The following is a 20,293-nucleotide window of genomic DNA, read 5'->3' as shown; positions in this document are numbered from 1 at the left end:
TTATTAGTAAAGAGTTAATCTCAAGCTGCTAAATTAATAAAACTCTTCCTTATAGCTTTACTTACAAACAGGCACAGGGTGATTTATGCCCCATACAGTTATTTACTTTTAAATCAGAAAACGATAGAGTGTCTGTGGGCACTCCTCAACCCCTCCATAAGTTCCTGGATGACACTCTTGGGAGGGAGTTTTCCTGGCAGAATGCTTTTGCTTTCCCCTTGAAATGATCTGATGCGGGGGTTATCTTTATATCCTTCCCTTCCTTCTTACATCAACATGTATGCTTTGCCAACCTGAGCATTCATGTTTATGAAAAAATCTTTATGCACTTTGATTGTTTGAATGTCTAGACACCATCTGGTGTCTATGGGCACCTTTAGGCCTAAATCTAATTTATCAAACATGCCATGATCAATTTATAGTTTACCACAGCACTGCATTATTATGAATTATGGTTTATGTACATACTTTAGCATATTCATTTTGCATGATGGCAATTTTGCTACTATGTAAAGAATATATAACTCCCGAATCTGCCCAGTTTTCTTTAGGGAGTACTAGTTCTTGCCAATTTCGGAGTAATACTACACTTTGAGGAGAAGAGAGGTGAGCATACTTACCTGTCTAGAAAGGGTTAATGCACGCCAAACGCCAAGAGTGTGGTTTGTGTTTGGCCTTCCTAATTTCTGCATTTAGTTTCTCTAATTTCTGCTCTGCGTACCTAGATCCCATCTAGATAAGGTACAAAGGCATTCAGGAAGTGATGGGGGTAGCTTGTGGTACAGTCTTAACTAAGAAACAGCTGGTCATAGGGTGGAGGCAGAAACAGGGAGGGGTGCATAGGGTGCTGAACTGTTTAGCTACTTTTAAGAATAACTTCTGTGAGATTAAGGCAAAGGGTCACTGGGATGAATTTATTTTGAACACTGAGGTTACGGTTTTCTGTTCAAGACCACCAGTGCTTATGCAGTTCCAAAAGCAGATTGCAATCTGCTCCGATCACCATGTGCTACAAAGCTACAATGCCGGTGCATAAACCCTTGTCAGGTTACTTGTACCTCCCAGGGGCTATAGGACTACAAGTTCCAGGGTGCCCTGCAATTAGCAGGGGCATCCTTGACAACAAAGGTAGTGTTGCATGATTCCTAACCATATCATGCGTACAGGCACCTATTTAGTGCCTGTACGCACAGAAGTAATGTAAGGTCATTTCCATAACTTTTAAACACCTTATCATTGTGGGTTCATTTACTAAAGAAATAGAGATTGTTTATAAGCTTTCAGTCATGTGCACGTCTCTTGCTCTTTAGTAAAATCAGCCCGTTTCTGTCTGCAAAATTGAATACAGGAGATATATATACTCGCCAGACACTTTAATAGGTACACCTTGCTAGTACCAGGTTGGACCCCCTTTTTGGATCCTGCGGGCCACCCCCCCCATAGAAAATTGAGCACCAGTCGCCCCAGCATTGGAGTACAGTGAACTTACTGTCATATTCAAGAAACTCATTTGACCTGATTTGAGCTTTGTGACATGGTTCATTATCCTGCTGGAAGGAGCCATCAGAAGATGGGTGCACTGTAGTCATAAAGGGATGGACATGGTCAGCAACAATACTCATGTAGGCCATGTAGGCTGTGGCTTTAAACCATTGGTACTAAGGGGCCCAAAGTGTGCCAAGAAAATATCCCCCACACCATTGTGTCCCCACCACACCACCACCACCAGCCTGACCGTTAATACAAGGCAGGATGGATCCATGCTTTCATGTTATTTACGCCAAATTTTGACAATACCATATCTGAATGTCACAGCTGAAATCGAGACTCATCAGACCAGGCAACGGTTTTCAAATCTCATATTGTCTAATTTTGTGAGTGTATGCGCATTGTATCCTCAGTTTCCTGTTCTTAGCTGACAGGAGTTGCACAGGGTGTGGTCTTCTGCTGCTGTAGCCCATCTGCTTCAAGGTTTGATGTTTTGTGCGTTCAGAGATGGTATTCTGCATACCTTGGTTGTAACGAGTGGTTATTTGAGTTACTATTATTCTCTGTAAACCCTAGAGAGGGTTGTGTGTGAAAATCTCAGTAGATCAGCAGTTTTTGAAATACTCAGACCAGTCCGTCTGGCACCAATAACCATGCCACGTTCAAAGTCACTTAACCTCCCTGGCGGTATGATTATGTCAGATTTTTGATGCTCAAAGCGGTACAATGTTTTGCATGGAAATTTGGCGTTTTATATTTTAGGCCTGTAATTCTTATGCGCCGCATACACACGAGCGGAATTTCCGTCGGAAAAATTTTGGATGGTTTTTCCGACCGAATTCCGCTCAAGCTTGGCTTGCATACACACAATCATACAAAAGTTCGCTGAACTTTCGACCGTCAAGAACACAGTGACCAGGGCCGGACTCACCATTGGGCTTAACTGGGCTCAAGCCCATGGGCCCCGGCCAATAGGGGGCCCCACTGGCCCTGCCCGTTTTGAAAGCCGCCGAAAGCTGGCGAGAGCCGCCGAGGGCGGGCGAATGCCACTGAGAGCTGCCGAGAGCGGGCAAAAGCCGCCAAGATACAGAGGACATAATAAAATGTATTCAATAATGTATTCAATATTCAATAATGTAATCAAATCAAAAACACTGAAATGTGCTCAGTTGCAGAATTGTCGTTGTTGTTACTTTCAGTGTTGATGACGAATTTCCCCACAAATCACTATCGCTCAGTTCTGCAAGTGATTCTAATTTACTATCGCTGTTTTCTAGATGGTCTAAAACCGCTTTTGATGTAAAGGGACACTTTTTGATTGCTATGGACAATCTCCAGTTTCCAGGCAGAAAGAACAGTATATATCATATAAAACTGCATGCAGGGCATAGGACAAAGCACTAGGGACAAAAGGGATGTGAAATAATGTGATACAGTGATGTAATCTGTAACATTATAGTGTGCTGTATGTATTGTGTGTTTTTAACTTTTTGAATTTGTTGCCGTGCTCCGTCCCCGTGCGTCGCAAAGCTCGCAGGGAAGGGAGCTTGGCACTCTGATGAATCAAGCGGAGGACACGACTCGCACACACAGCGGGGAAACATCGCAGGATCCAGGGGTCAAGGTAAGTAACTTTGCCTGGACCCTGCGATGCGATCCCGAGTGTGGCTCGGGTTTACCCCTTTTGGTACTAAAAATTCACCCCAAGCCACACTCGGGAATACCACCAGTGAGGTTAAATCCCCTTTCTCTTCCATTCTGATGCTCAGTTTTACCTTCAGCAAGTAGTTTTCACCACGTCTAGATGCCTAAATGCATTGAGTTGCTGCCATGTGATTGGCTGATTAGCAATTTGTGTTACCAAGCAATTGAACAGGTGAACTTAATAAAGTGGCCGGTGAGTGTATATATACAGGATAGTATATACAGTATACTCTTTTACATGCAACAAGATTTCTGATTCTGTTCAGCCAGTTTACGATTTACACTTCTCTAACGTTTTACAGATTTACAAGATTGTTGCTTGGTAGAATGATAAACATATATGTATTTTAACTATGTATTAAGCTGTTTGCCTGAAGTTGCACTTCAATAAAGCGGCACAATGAGAATAATAAGGTATTATTAATACTAACAGTAACTAATTTGATTTACATTTACTAAAGCCAGGTTGGTAATAGATGACTTATTGCATGTATTTGCATACACTGTGATTATTGCATGCATTTATTTACCATAAGATTAATGTGTATGCATATTTAAAACTATAATGGATGTGTTGAATTCCTAAAAATGTTTATATATGACAAATATGGTTTTTCAGTAATGTTTTTGTGTTCAAGGCCTTATAATGAAATGAAATAATAAACCACATTTTTTGTTTATGCCTTTTTTCTGTTGTTATAAAAAGGAGTTTAAAAGTTTGTTTGCTCCTTCGAGCAAATGATATGCTTAGAACTATTCTGATGACTTCACCAATCCAGTGACCATTTTACAAACATATTTTTTAGTGAAAGGGCTTATTAGCGGATTGAGGTCCTCCGCAGATCTTAGGAATGATTCTCTATGTCACAGAGTTTGTATCAGTACTCGGCATTACATAAAAGCTGTGGTTTTTCTAGGGGGGGAGATGTGTCAGGTCACCAGTGGTCACTTGTATAGTGGTAGAGATTTCTCTATGACTGTGCTCTGTTAAATATACCAGCGTGGCAGTATATGCATCAGGCCAACTACTGCTGTGCCCAAGCCACTAGTTCTCCTAATGACAGGACTGGGAGAGTCCTTACGTATCAGTCAGGCTACATCTGTGTTTAAGTGCGGGCAGCAAGAGCAAAGCTTTATAATCAAAGGCTGCACTTAACTGGCAATGACTTCCACTGCACAAATGACAGGGCTGTTATAATGGAGATGCTCCATTGTAATCTTCATTCTCAAGTATGCTGTTGACAGCTAAAAAGCAGCAGTTTGGCACCTCTAAAGATATGTACTTTGTGTCTCTTTAAACTTCTAACGTATCTAAACCAAGAAAGACTCGTGGCAACAACTTTCAATAGGAATATCTATACTGAAAGGGATACAGTATGTTTACATTTGCTATGTCTCTTTAAGATTTTAAAAGGTTGATAATCTGAAAAATCTGAAAACTAATTATATTATTATTTTGCCAGAATGTCGGCCATTTTAAAGATATCCAAATTTAAGAACAAACATTTTGTATATTATGTGATGTGATGTAGTGCCTACTTTTTATCAGAGGTGGGGGACTCGAGTCACATGACTTGACTCGAGTCGGACTCGAGTCACCTGTTTGAGGACTTGCGACTTGCTTGACAAAATTAAATAAATGACTCGACTTGACTTTGACTTGCCACTAATGACTTGCGACTTGACTTTGACTTGGGCTATTTGACTTGCAATGACTTGCAATGACTTGGCACCACCAGTGCTGTGTCTTGGCCTAGGAAAAATATGCCAAGAAAAAAGCACTAAGCAGTTTTGTTAATGTTGAAAATGAAACAAAACCTTTCCTGAAAACTGACTTTTAACTAATTTTAAGGATGGAAATGGGGTAGATCAGTATTTTGACTTAATTTGTGACTTGACCAAAATAAATGACTTGACTTGACTTGCTTGACTTCTAGCAGGGACTCGACTTGACTTGCTTGCTTTTCGCCACAGTAACTTGGGACTTGCTTATGACTTGAACGTTAAGACTTGAGACTTGCTTGTGACTTGCACATGTGTGACTTACCCCCATGTCTGCTTTTTATATTCTGTTTTCAGGCCTTGGGACCTCACCAGTTACATGCTTATTATCCTGGGGTGACAACACTTGCTCACTTTATCTATGGAAGAGCAGAGTTGTCACCCTAGTAAAAGATAACAGAATACTCCTTCCCTCTTCTCCATAACATGAGCGGGTGGTATGTATCTCATAGATGGATATCATGCTAACTGATAAAAATGCAGCAAAACGAATAGAACATTATCCAGTATATTTACCAGACCAATTGGAGCAAATAAGTTCTTTGTTAGAGTTCGCATACGATGTAATATATTAGTGATATACTGTATATATTACTTATAGTGTTTTATTAGGTAGTAAATATTTAGCAAGTTTTAAATTAATGGCTATTTAAAGGTGAGTAGAGGCCAAACTTTGAAGTTGTCTTGCATGCAAAACTACATATGCAAACAATCCTATAGAATTGTTGCCAGAATGTGGGGCATTTCATATTTTTGGAGTATTTTGCTGGAAATAAACATCAAACGGGTTTTTTTTTTAATGGACATTTATTTTAATGGCCATTTCAGGCTGCAGGAAGCTAAAAGAAATGAATGAACAGGAAGTTATTCGTTTGAGGGAATATTTGTTAATATTCTGTGCGTTAAAGTGGAAGGAAAAACCTTCCTATAGTTCACCCCCATACAATCTTAAACCACAATACATTTTTTTTTAAATGCTTTTTCTACCTTTGTTGTTAAATAGTCCACCTGTCACATTACCTAAAGCATTTATTTTATGTTATGCTTACCTTAAACTTTTTTTTTAAGATATTTGACATAGTAATCATTGGAAAATCACAATTTAATATTCTGATACTTAACCCATAATCGGAGTGTAAAAAATTTGTCCTTTTAAATAGAGAATAGAAAATTGGATTCACAATAAAATCATCTCCCTTTGCAGTCTTTTATATTCCTTTCTATATACTGTATAACCTTTTTAAAAAATGTATGTTGTCATTTACATAATTTAAAATTTTGAGGCACTGAACATGGAGCTTGCACACATTGGGGTTGAGTTACTAAAAGAGAAGAGAGTTTTCCCTTTGGAGTGTGAATGTTCACTTTGAAGATGAAGCTAGGAAAATATATGTGTTGAATGTGCTACTTTACTTTGGATACACCACTCTGTTAAATTTCATACCTAAACAAACCTCATACCCAAATGAACCAAAGGCGCAGTGTTCACCAGCATCTGGTGAGTGGCTACTCCAGGTGGTGGTGGTCCTGTCACGAAAGTGGTGAAGGTGTCACGAAGAGTCACGGATATTATATGTTGTAAAGGAAGGATTTAAAACTCAGCAACTATTGCACATTGCACTTTGCACAGGAATTGGGACATTATAGTTTGGTCACGAATGTCATATATCAATTTTGTATTTATTTAAGTTGAAATTTATGTAGAATACACCTATCAGGGTGGATAATTGGGGCACTATTGTATGTAATATAGGATTCTGGGGGGTATGATGTTTGTTTAGGTATGAAATTTAACAGAGTGGTATATCCAAAGTAAAGTAGCACATTCAACACATATATTTTCCTATTTTTTCACCTAGTGGTGCCTTTTTTTGATTGCAGCTACTTAATTTTATATTAATATTTTTATTTAATTGTTTGCGCTGGTGACACATACTTACTCATTTGAAGATGAAGATGCCTTCATTATACTCTTTGGTTATTTGCAAGCAAATATCCTGTTTTTTTTTTTTTGTTTTTTTTTATTCATATGCCTTGACCCTGATTAACTAAGCTCTATGCACACTGGCTTAAAAAACGTTGCTTCTACAGGAGTTTTGTGTTCTGCCTGTAGAAGCAGCTCAATGTTTTCCTATGTTTCCCTGTACATTAGGACGTTAAGAGGCATATTTTGAGTTTAATGGTTTGAGGCAGAAAAAAAAAACCTTCTGGATCACGTTTCTGATTGGAGCATGGAGGCAGAAAAAAAAGTAAAACTCTCCTAAACCCGTCTAAACTTTGCACAAAAAATGCTCTATATGCGTGTTTTTTACTCCCAAGAGAACAGATGCCCAGTGTGCATGGAGCCTTAGTGGGCTTGGTATTACCTTATTCACTATACTAAATGAACATTTGCTGTGCCACGTTAAAATTCACTACTCCTTTGGAAAACTACCTCTGTATCTTTTGCCCATATATACTGTATGTATATCAAAATCTGTGCCAGATCATGGTGGTTTGACAGACTCAGTGGGAAAATCTTATCTGTTGCTGTAGGGCAACAAAGACCATCAAAGCACTTTAATATATTAGTCCAACATCTATCTGATAAGTTGTCGAGTACAAAATGGCTGTCCCTTAGAGCACATTCCTAGTTGATGTAGAATATGGGAGGTCAGTCTTGTTTGTAAGAATCAGAACACCTTCAATCCAGAGTAAGAATTTATAACATTCTATCCCAACACCATCTCCATTTCATAAAATCTTGTTGCAAGACAATTATTAACCTGTGTTGTATTATAATAATATACCAAATCTGCCATGAGCAACATATACAATATTAAAGGAAAAGTGGACCGCAGGCTGGATGAAATTGAACACATATTTCCATGTCTGACTTCCTACCATTTTGCACGCTTCTATTGATTTTTCCTGACACGCTCTTTTTATATTGAAGAACGTGCTTTTATTTTCTTCTTTCTGCTAGAACCCGCAAGGAGAAACAGCAACAAAAAAAGAAAGCCAAAGTAATAATAAACCTGCCCGAAGTAAAAATGTAATGTAACACCTGTACTCAACAATTTCTCGTTGTAAATATATATATACTTCTATTTAATAATACACAGGCTCTCATGGGTGCTTGAGCTCTGTAGTTTCAGAAAGATAGTGATTAACTTGTCTCTTACATGGATTTTTCTGCGTTCTGTATTACAAAGCAGTTGAAACAAAGTTTAATGCTGTTATCAACACTCCAAATCCAGTGTTTTAATTATAAAGAAATCTGCTCAAGTTAGGTGTTTGATTCAATGCTATCAGTTATTTATGTACGGTATAGTAAACAAAGATCAGCTAAATTGGCATGTGCAAGGGGTGAAGCGCTCTCCTCCATCCAATCAATATTCACCTAGATTAGAAAAGCTAGATGATGGCCACATTTTGCAATTATATTATGATTTTCAAGCAGCCGTGAAGTTTAAAACTTGCAGGTTTGGCCATCTGCATGTATAGTCAAGTATGAGAAAGTTTGAACAGAATCTTCTCTTTCTCAACAGGCCAGTAGAATTCAAATGTGGTAGTCAATGCAGTCTTAAAAAAGCAGAAATTGGCACGAGTCTTGATTGTTACTCTCTGGTCCAAAACTGACTCTGAACAAGGAGTATAAACTAACATATATGGCATCATGAGATCCCCAAATATTTTGTGAGGACCCAATATCCTAGGACCCCAGGCTCAAGTTGAGATTAAAGTGGCAGAAAACCCAACAACAAAAATGTATTAAATTACATCTTACCAATTCTTAGATGTGATGGCTGCATTCGTTTTTTATTTTCAATTTTGCTTTCCTTTATTTTCACTTGGTAATCTAGCTAGTAAGTCTTATTTTTCAACTTACTTTAACCACTTCAGCCTGGAAGGATTTGCCCCCTAATGACCAGGCCATTTTTTGCGATACAGCACTGCGCGATCGTGTGACGCTGTACCCAAACCAAATTGAGGTCTTTTTTTTACCCACAAATATACCTTTTTTTTTGGTGGTATTTCATCACTACTGTGGTTTTTATTTTTTTCGCTATAAACAAAAAAAGACCAACAATTTAAAAAAATATATATATATTTTTTACTTTCTGCTATAATACATATCCAAAAAAAAAATATATAAAAAAACAAATGTATTCATCAGTTTAGGCCGATATATATTCTTCTACATATTTTTGTTAAAAAAAAAATCGCAATAGGCGTATATTGATTGGTTTGCACAAAAGTTATCGCAGCAACAAACTATAGGATGCATTTATGTACTATTTTTATTGGTAATGGCGGTGATCTGCAATTTTTAGCGGAACTGCGACATTGCGGCGGACAAATCTGACCCCAAATTACACTTTTTGGGGACCAGTGACATTATTACATTGTTCAGTGCTATAAAAATGCACTGATCAATGTAAAAATGACACTGGAAGGGAAGGGGTTAACACTAGTGGGCGATCAAGGGATTAAGTGTGTTCCCTGGGTGTGTTCTAACTGTAGGGGGGATGGGCTGCCAGGAACATGACAGAGATCGCTGTTCCCAATCACTGGGAACAGTAGATCTCTGTCATGTCATTAGGCAGAATGGAGAATCGCCCCGTTCTGCCTCTCCTCACCGCGATCGTGGGTCGCTGGCAGACATTGAGTCCTGAGGACCCGCAGGGTGCCCGCTATCCTCCTTACATGGACGGACGTACAGGTACGTCGATTCACGCAGGAGAGCCGCAGTATACCTGCGTGAGCTGGTTGGCTAGTGGTTAACAGACCAAGTTGTCCAGACAAAGTAGCAGTTAGAAGGTTGAAATAAACCATTTAACATGGACAGGGGAGCTTACAGTTGTCAGCTTTTTTTTATATATATATATATATATATATATATATATATATATATATATATATATATATATATAAAACTTATCACAAAAGGAACAAAACTGTTTGCTGTAACAGCTTATACAATCTTAGCTGGAGTTCAGCTTCAATTTTTTACTCCTGATCTGATAGTCAGTGTAACACTACCCTCTCTTCTTCAGACTGACAATGCTGGTGTTTAAGGCTGGGTTCACACTTGTGCAAATTGGATGCGGGTTTCCCTGCATCCAATTCGCATGACAGGAGAGTGTGACCGGCTCTCTAGGGAGCCAGTTCACACACCTCCAGGGGGGCTGCGGTCCGCATTTGGAAAGGGTCCTGTGTGTCTTTGGCTCCGAATCAGGTGCAAATTCAGGCAGAAATTCTGACCTGATTTGCACCTGAATCAGTAAACAGGGATGCACTGAACCCCCTACTGTGAGCCGTGGCCGCAGCATGTGTGAGCCCAATCTAAAGGTGTCTGCTTTACTATTTCATCCAGAATTCAGACACCCTAAGTGCCCTTTCACACTGATCAGTGACATGAGAAACCCACTATAAATTTGTCATACATGAGGGCACCTGGTTACTAGTTCTGCAAGTGTCTAGTAACCCCTTGATATATCCATTTGACACTGTGATTTACTAAAAGGGGAGATTGCACCACATGGTGCAGCTCTGCATAGAAACCAGCTTCCAGGCTTTAGGGCTCATGCACACAGGACATTTTGTACAGCTGCTGTTAGGAGCGTCTGATGATTTTTTTAGCTGCCTCTAAACGCCCCTCCATGTTAACCTGTGTCCATGCCCCCAAAACTTTCAGAGACGTTTGGAGGCATAAGTGTTTAGGGTCAGTAGAAAAAAATGACAGCCTGAGCAGCCAGAAGCAGAGGCTGTTGAGCTAAAGAAACAAAAAACGCCCCTAAACGTCCCTTAACCCTGCTAAACGCTGTAACGTTTTTAGGTGCTTTTACATTATAGGATGTGTTTTTACGGAAAAAAAAGCCAAAAATAGTGAAAAAACACCCATAAACGCTATTCAAAACTGCGGCTAACAGAACGTTTTTAATACTGCTTTTTCATGGCAGCAGCGCTGACATTTTTTAAACGTCCTGTGTGCATGAGGGTTCACACTGGTATGACACAACTGTTGTACCTGTCATCCTACTTTGCCTTGAGACATCGGTTCTACTTTGGTCCTACTTCCATCCAACTTGAATGAACAGGATAAGATTTTGCTCCGACTTTGATATAGTCTTACTTGTCCTTTAACCAACCAAAACAGTCCCAGTGTGACATAAATTCCTTTTCCTGCTGCTGTAATCACCATGTAGGATGTCACAAGTCGGATGGCTAATTGGCTACCATGCACAGCTGCACCAGATTTTGCACTTTCCTGTTTTAGTAAATCAACTCCTGTGTATATGTATCTACTGCTCTGAGCATGGTGGTGAGCTTAGTATTGGTTATGTTTCTACCCCCCCCCCCCCCCCCCATACAAAAAAAAAAAGGAATAGGAACTTAGACCTTCTGCATATTGTATGGCAAGCATTAACAGTGCTTGCATTGTTTATTCTTATTCATGTTACACAAAAGGTTCACATTAATACAATTATTTCACTTAAAATCTACAGCATCTTGATATACACTCAGGGATATTAAAGATATTCAAGACAAAGGATACAGCTGTTTCCCTGTAGTGTACATTTATTTTCCAACTATTATAATAACAATGAATGAATTTAATTGGTTGCTACATTAAGTGATGTTGTTTACCATTTGTAGGATAACTTAGGGCCACTAGAACGTGGCCACCATTGTCATGAGAGCACCTATTAGTCAAGGTTGAGAAGCTATTTTTTTTTACTAGGATAAAGATAAGTGCTGATGATATTTGTTGATCATATAAACTCCTACGATTCCAACGTACTAACTTCTAACTGGCATCTCATGGTTACAACCAACCTAATGGCAATTTTTTTTTTCTGCGTTCCAGTTTCATTACATTTCCGTCAATGTTAAGCACAAAAGATTGCTTCTGATTATATATTAGTCAAAACAAGAGCAAAGTAATTATGTGGCTTTAGCCCCATTATCCAGTAAATAGTAATATTTTCTGGTTCCTATTCTTATTGAGGGTGGCATGTTTTACCAGACGACCACCATGACGTGTGTCACGGCAGACAAAATCTGTAGGGGGAATAACCATATATGATTGATGTCTGGCCAAAACCAAGTACAATTTAGGACTCACGAAACTAAAAGCTTTGCAGACATTGGTTTTGCTGGACGCGCACATTCCTGGTCACCTGAACAGCACACATCTCTTCATCCATCTGAAACAATAAGAATATTTTTCAGAAGGCTTGTGTCGGTAACCCCTTCAAGCTTCCTATTAATTCCTTGTCTGATAGAAAAATACCACTAAACTAGTGCTTATTATATGTAATCCAGATCACTGGCATAATGATACAGTACATTATATACTTTCCTAAACTCGTTCATTCAATATCTCACTTCCTTCCCTCCAGGCAGTGACTATTATATTTTACACATGGGTCCCAGCTGCTTTCCATTCTCCCCTTCAAAACATATTTAAGCACACAGAGATTGAAGGCGAGACGCTTTATCTAATGTAGTCAACTTTTAGCAAACAAGCCGATACTCTTTCCTACTCACATGTTTTATTAATAGTAGTTGATTATATCAGGGAATGAGTACAAGACTTCACTGGCAAGTAGGTTTTCATGCGCTGTGCTCCTCAGGAATGCCTTCGTGCTAGACTCCTAAAGAAACAGTAGTTAGGGACTGAGCAATTATACTGCAGGAGGTGTTTCTATGAAGGGTGCTCTTGTGCACTGTAAGGTGAATGTATATACCTTTATATTTAGAAAGGAAAAAAAAGGTTAGCATAATTTGGTAAATAAGTACCACATATAATATGTACCTTAGTGGGAGCATACCATGGCATCGATAGGAAGCCCAGGTACTCAAAAGTCCTAGTATAGGCTGGATGCATTATAATTTATTCTGATAGCAGTAACATATAGCTAGCAAATTTAGATGAAAAATATACAAACAGGAAATTCTATGCAATAAAAGCAATTTGTATGCTGTAGTATTGATCAGGGTATTAGAATTGTATTAACAATGACGTAAAAATGCTTTCAAAAAATGAAATGAAAATAGTTTTTAACCTATCAATTGACAACCTACACAGATCATAAACAGAAAAAAAGAAAAAAAAACTAAATTAAAGTGGTTGTAAACTCTTACAGATCACTTTTTGCTAGAGATAAGCCTATAATAAGGCTTACCTGTAGCTACCCAGGATATTGATATTTCCTAAACCTGCACAGTTTAGGAGATATCCCTTGTATTTGCATGTGCCGATGTCATCGGCACATGCGCACTGAAGCAAACTGAAGCAATGGCATGTATGTGCCGTTTCTTCAGTTAGACTGTGCTGTTACTGGCGGCTCCCGCGTGCATGCGCGGGAGTGATGTCATTGTGGCTCCGGCCAATCACAGCACCGGAGCCGCGATACCTGAAAGTAACCCCTGGGAGTGATGTTGCCGGCCGGTGCTGTGTACTGGCACCGCAGCAATGGCTTCGTTCTCAGGTGAGTCTTACATAATGAGCTAGTACTCTATGCATACAAGCTCATTATGCCTTTGTCTTGCAGGTGTTAGTTTTTTTTTTTCAAAAGTGGGTTTACAACCACTTTAAATCATTATTTGGTGAGTCCACCATTTAAAACAGCATCAATTCTCCCAAGTGCACTGCACGCAGTTAAGGATTTTGGAGGCATATAGTCCAAAACATGTGCTATTGATAAAAAGGATACCATATTGGTTAAAACACAATCATTAAGTTAAACAGAATCAGCTGTATTGGAAGCATGAAATTGGGTGAGGAAAAGACATGCTATACTAACAAGATGAGATTAATGAAGACAGTTCAGTGGGAAAAGGCTTACACAATGGCAGGACTGAGTACAGCAACAGGGTGGCCTTACAGGTGTTTCCAGATGTGCTGTCCAAGTTATTCTGCAGAAGCTTTGCAAAAATGCAGTGCTAAGACAAGATGAAAGACATATCATGCTGACTTCCCTTCACAATCAAAAGATGTCCAGTGGCACCATCAACTCAGACCTGGCAAAAACCAGTAAGACCTCGGTACAACCCTCTACAGACAGGAGAAGTCTGGTCAGAAGTGGTCTTTATGGAACACTTGTGGTTGAAAATCCCTGCTGCCAATATGGGAACAAGGCTAAATGACATACCTATGCAGAAAAACAGAAGCATGTTCTCTGGACAGATTAGTCCAAATGTAAAATATTTGGCTGTAACAGAAGACAGTTTGTTTAACAAAGACTTGGAGAGCATGAATGAGTGTATGCAGGCAACAGTAAAGCATGGTGGAGGTTACATGCAAGTGTTGGGCTGCATTTCTGCATATGGTGTTGGAGATTTGGTTAGAATTAATGGTGTCTTCAATGCTGAAAAATATAGTCAGTTTTTTATCCATCATGCATTGCCGTGAGGCAGGCATCTGATCGATCACAGATTCATTCTGCAGCAGGACACCAACTTCAAATATATAGCCAAAGTAGGTCGGACAAGCCTGGTTTGGGGTATACTTGTCCTTCTTTTAATACAGAGTTCATGTGATCTTAGGATTGCTGCACACTAGTGGTGCTCATATCTCCTAGGACCTCTCATCTCAAAAGGGATTTTGTGACCTACTTGGTCAATGAATATCACCTGACTTGATCTTCCAGAAGTAACAGGACTGACTATAATTGCTCCCAGCCTCCCCATCTTGAAATACCTCATATGTTCTCACTGAGATGTTTTAATGCACTAGTTTATGGAAGTTGTAAGAAAATAAGGGGTGAATAAACAAATAATAATACGGACATTATTAAATAATATCAATATTATTATTTCACTCCCACTTCTCACCGTTTGTTAGGGTAGGTCAGACACATGACAAATTGTAGGTGAAAATGATTATATTGTATGAAGAGTTAACATGAACAGCCTAGCTGCTATAAAGTAAGTTAGATAAAAGAATACTCTATAGAACAAAATTACAAGCAAAGATTAACAGCAATACCAAAAAACATTCAATTAATATTACACCTTAAACTGTAAGCTCATTGAGGGTAGGGACTCTTGTGAATGTGCAATATATATGTGAAATGCTGTGTAAATTGACAGTGCTATATAAGTACTTGTAATAAATAAATAATTACAAAACCAAATGTAAGTGGAATATAGCTCACAGGCACATATTCATAACAACAATACCCAATCAACCATCATAAACTGGGTAGAATACCAACCCACAAGCTTATCTAATATTACCACTCTTGTTAGCGGATCCCTGTATATGAACTTCCCTCCTCATAATGTGAGGCTTCTGTTTTCTAATACTGCTTCATTTGCTTCACACAACATTCTATGTATTAAATTGAGAGGTCCTCTTTCTGGTAATCTGTTTGTCCAGAGGTCCTCATGGGATGTATTTACTAGCTGAAGGTCCTCCTTTCTTCTCTATATGTGTCAGCTATTGGTGTGAGTTAATAAGGCTCCTTCTCATCCCTTTGTTCCCACAGCCATACACATCTAATGTGTAACTGTGTACCATCTCCACCATCTCAACAAGTACAACTGTGTGCCTTTCTTTTTATGTGGGATTACGAAAATCTCCACCCCTTCTCCTCCAACCCTCTTTCCCTCTCTTATTTGATTGCTCTTGAAAGGACTGTTTAATTTTGGATTTTCTCTGCTTTTCCCCCTACATTTAACCGTTTGTAATGCCCGCTAAGCAAACTGAGGCATGATTATTAGGTGCAGGGTTATAGTGTGCTCAACAGTTTTTGTTTACCAGTTTCCATCTCTTAAAGGCAGCTTCATATAAACCACACATGTCTCATTTACGACTGTTTATCCCTGTGTCCCTCAATGGACTGCAAGAACAAAAAAATGACAGTAAATACTAAAATTTTATTTTAATGGTGCCATATTGATCATTGAGCTGCTTTATTTGTTGCCTGTTATAGCTGCCTGCAGTTCAGTTCTAACTTTAAAAGCCACCTATGTACTAACCTTCCATACCCCAGCTTCTTACGGATCCCTGTAGCACAGCATTTAAGTCTTGTCTCTGCCTCCAGCCTGTGATTATACAGTAAAACAAGATTAGCTCATATCACTGCTCTCTTCTCCTACCATTATGTTTCTTTTTAGTGTCTGTGAATGCAGCACATCTGACAGGCTCCATGTTACATTTAAAATAACATTTAGGGCCCATTCACACCTTTGGCGTTTGGTGCTTTTCCATTGCTTTAAATGAAAAAACACAACAGGCAAGAATATGCATCTCACCCTAAGATTTATTTTTTCAAATAAGTTGGTATTGTTATATACCTGCCTGGACAAAAGGAATGCAGACAGTATTCTTTCAGTATTTTTAAACACGTCTTATTGTTTCTATAACATTTTCATTACTGAATTTTCATTAATAATTCATTATTATTGATTCAGTTGATACATTAAATATATTTATTTCATCAGGTACTTTTAGGACAACAAGCCCAGCCAGCCAAAGAGACCTCTCCTCCACGAGAAGAGGCACCACCTGTCCCACCATCATCAGAAGACAGCTGCACCAAAAAGCCAAGATCTCGTACCAAAATTTCACTTGAAGCTCTGGGAATCTTACAGAGTTTCATCCATGATGTGGGTCTATACCCAGACCAAGAGGCCATCCACACTTTATCTGCTCAGCTGGATCTCCCTAAACACACCATCATCAAGTTTTTTCAAAACCAGCGTTACCATGTCAAACACCATGGCATCCTGAAAGAGCACTTAGGTATAGCAGTAGATGTGGCAGAGTACAAAGATGAAGAGCTCTTGACAGAATCAGAGGAGAACGACAGCGAAGAAAGCATGGAGGAGATGTATAATGTAGAACATAGTGAAGAAAATAGTGGAAACACTAAGTGTTCTCTGTCTGAGGTGGATCAGAGATAATACAACATACCATCTCACACAAAAACATGTCAGCAATACATATGTGCAAGGAAAAATGACTTTTATTACTTGTAATGTCCTATCTCTGCAGCAAGTAGAGTGAATGGAACAATTCGATTTTTGTATTGCTATCTTGGAAACTTGCCTTGACACTTGAGTGTATAAATTACATCTGACTGGAAGAAAACTAGTTAAAACTATATCTTCAATCATCTTGCACTTACAGTGGTGATTCAAGCAAATTACGGGACCTCACAATTGATAAAATCAATGAAGGAGAAGTATTTATATGTCTAAGTACACATACACACGTGTATATGCATTGATATATATATTGATATATATCTTAATATACATATGTATACATATATGTGTATGTGTGTGTGAAGATATATATATATATATATATATATATATATATATATATATATATATATATATATATATATATATATATATATATATATATATATATATATATATACATATCTACTGATATCACATGGGAAGCAAACATTTCATTCGCAACATATAGACTGTGAAATGAATTCCATACAAAAAAGACTGGCCTTCATATTAAAACCACTCTCCAATGAGATGCGTTTGATTTTCTTCTAGACGGACTGCCTGCTCTCATAGAGTGGTTAAAGGATTTTTTTCATGTTCTCATTATTTTTTTGTGTTTATTCTTGATTTATGTTTTTTTTTTTTTTTCTTAGTCTTTGCTTTTGTTCAGGCCGCATGGTGGATAACTTTTATTTAAAGATATGTGTTTTCAGAGTAAAATACAAAAAAATGCAATAAAAATATATAATATAGATGCATCAAAAGGTCATTTAATGTTTAAAGACAAGTGTTTTAATCTGTAAGCAACAAGGTGGGAATTTATTGTTATTTTGTTCATGATGTGATGAAGTACATAGTAAAATGTTGCTATATTTTATCTGTATATTTATCCTTTATTTTCACATACAAAGTCATATCCTGCCTAAGGCTAGAGTATTTTTCTGATTGTAAATTAAAACTATGTACAGACTTTGCATAGCAGATGAATACACTGGGGATTGGCAATGCCCAAATATTAATGCTGATGTATACATTTTGAAAAAGGTCTCTAAAGCCCATCCTACATTAGCTATCCTGTCACTGCCAGGGATAGGTTTACTAAAATGTGCAGGGAAACCACTGAATGAGTAATTCTGAAGCGCAAGTGCTTCAGAATGTAGGGCTACAGTGATATAGTTATGTTTATTTCATCCAGCTGGTGAGGAAGCGACATATAATTGCTGTGTGTGTGTTTCACTGCCCTGTTGTGTCCTGCGTAGCAGTTCTGTCACTGGTTGTTTTCACCATCGACAGTATCTCTAGTGTTAAAAGGGCCTGAGTTTCCTGTTTCTTACAAGGCAAGAAGATGATAATTTTTTTTTTTGTCCAAATGATCCCCTATGGTGGGTGCATCTTTAATATAATACTCGTATTCTATATAGAGTATCTCGAAATGAAGGGCATGAACATTTTGGTAAATGGCGAATGTGGAAAAGGTATTCTCTTAAATTGTATGCTTGCCCTGGTTTCTTTTTGGAAACGTAAGCATTCCAGATACTTTAGAGTCTCACTAGATGTTATTTACTTATTTTCATTAATTATAAGCCAAAAAACTTTGTGATGCCTTGAACAGTTCATAGAAGCATGCACAATACTCACAGTCCATTCTAATCATACTCATAAAGGAACACACACAAGGTTAAGTTTTTGGGTCCATGCACATTAGGAGCAGAAAAAATGGCAGAACCTCTGACAGAAAAAAGCAGCATAAAAAATGCTCATAGTGGCTCATATTGCACAAGAGTTTATGGGCATTTGCTTTCATAATTATTTATTTATTTATTTATTTATTTATTTATTTATTTTTTACAAAACATTCTCCTCTGCTCATTTTTCAATGTACACTTGAAAACACTGTAGGCCCCTAAATGCCACATGTGTGCGCATTTTGTTATGTTTATGAGCGTTAGGCGTTTTTTTTTCTGCCCAAAGGTTCCTCTCAAAATTGTGATTCTAAAGTTTTTTTTTTCTGCCTTTAAATGCTCCTTAGAAAATATGCCTTTAAACTCCCTAATGTGCGTGGACACAAAAGACACTTGTGCAGAGAGAAATATGCAGGCTGTCTTTACTATCCTAATTCTGAAATTGGTAATTAGCTGTTTCTTTTCTAATGGCGTCAGTACTTCTGAATCACTGACTCAGAACAAGTATGCAGCGTAAAAGTTTTGATTTCCCTTGATGCAAGCTTGTTCCAGGTCAGTCAAATTTTCAGAAGGCAAGCAATGACAACCTACCTATTTTCCCCAGTATAGGATTTTTATCTACTATTTTCGAATTGTAGGAGAAGTATAAAGCAAACTCACACAAGAAGATGATAGCCATGCCATGTGGCTTAAGGCCCTGGTAAACCCATGTCCCAAAATGAGTCTATACATTTTATGCTGCAAGGCCACATTCCCAACCACTACACTTCGAGCATAGCTTTGGTTTTAAAGTTAATCTAAAATTCAGGAATAAAAATGTAAAAACTTTCAGCTTACCAGTCTTTAGATGTGTTGACAGTTGTTTTTTTTTTACAGGCTTTTTTACTTTATATTTAATTGGTGATCATGCCAGTAACGCACTTCCTGTCCTGGGGTGACACCTACAGTGTATCTAATGAAGAGGAGCTTTGTCACAGGATAGCAAGTGTGTTAAGACTACAGAATAGCTCCCCCTAATTTCATCTCAGTAACATGGGGGAGATATTCTGTATTCCACAGAGAGAACTGGGAACTTACTGATAAGCTGATGCAGCAAAGACCGAAAGCACAGGAAGCTATCATCTCAACAGATTTCTGGCAAGATCAACAGGTGTATTTTTGCACACATCAAACGGATATAACAAAACACTTTCAATGGTATATTTAGCATACCAAAAGGGAACAAATAAGATCCTTTTATTGTTAGGGTTTTCATACACTGAAATTTAGCAGAAATATGTTATGTAGGAAACTTAGGGTAATCAAATGTAAAAGTACAACTTTAGAGTATCAGCTTTATTACAGATATAGTTTGTACCTTTTTTTGTTTCTTACTGTAAGTTAAACACATGATAAATGTAGCTACACCCTTTTGATTAATCAATATATTTGTCTCAAAAAACCCATCATGGTCAAGATGAGGCAGCTCAAAATACAACGGAGCTATTCTGTATGATATACTACGTTTAGGGCAATATGAAGGACTACTGTAAATTCAACCTTATCAAGCAATACTTTGACAATTCCTTTGGAATTCCTAAAGAGACATAGTTGACCCTTTCCTTTTATATCCTGATAGCTTAAACCTCTCTGTAGTGGCATCACAATGCCAGTAATGTCACAACAAATGA

General features: G+C 38.1%; 1 protein-coding gene across 4 annotated transcripts in view; it reads left to right on the top strand.

Annotated features, from left to right (window-relative positions):
• SATB2 (SATB homeobox 2) overlaps nucleotides 1–17,824 on the top strand; it is a 303,695-nt gene extending 285,871 nt beyond the window's left edge. For all 4 annotated transcript variants that reach the window (XM_073633444.1, XM_073633449.1, XM_073633445.1 and 1 more), the window contains one exon: nucleotides 16,414–17,824. In XM_073633444.1, the coding sequence (XP_073489545.1) occupies nucleotides 16,414–16,875 (462 nt within the window). In that variant the 3' untranslated portion in view covers nucleotides 16,876–17,824. The remainder of the gene's footprint in view (nucleotides 1–16,413) is intronic.
• Nucleotides 17,825–20,293: the final 2,469 nt, after the last annotated feature.

This window comes from Aquarana catesbeiana, linkage group LG06, assembly GCF_042186555.1.
Source record: "Aquarana catesbeiana isolate 2022-GZ linkage group LG06, ASM4218655v1, whole genome shotgun sequence".
NCBI lineage: Eukaryota > Metazoa > Chordata > Amphibia > Anura > Ranidae > Aquarana > Aquarana catesbeiana.
This window is presented reverse-complemented; position numbering and strand designations above follow the sequence as displayed.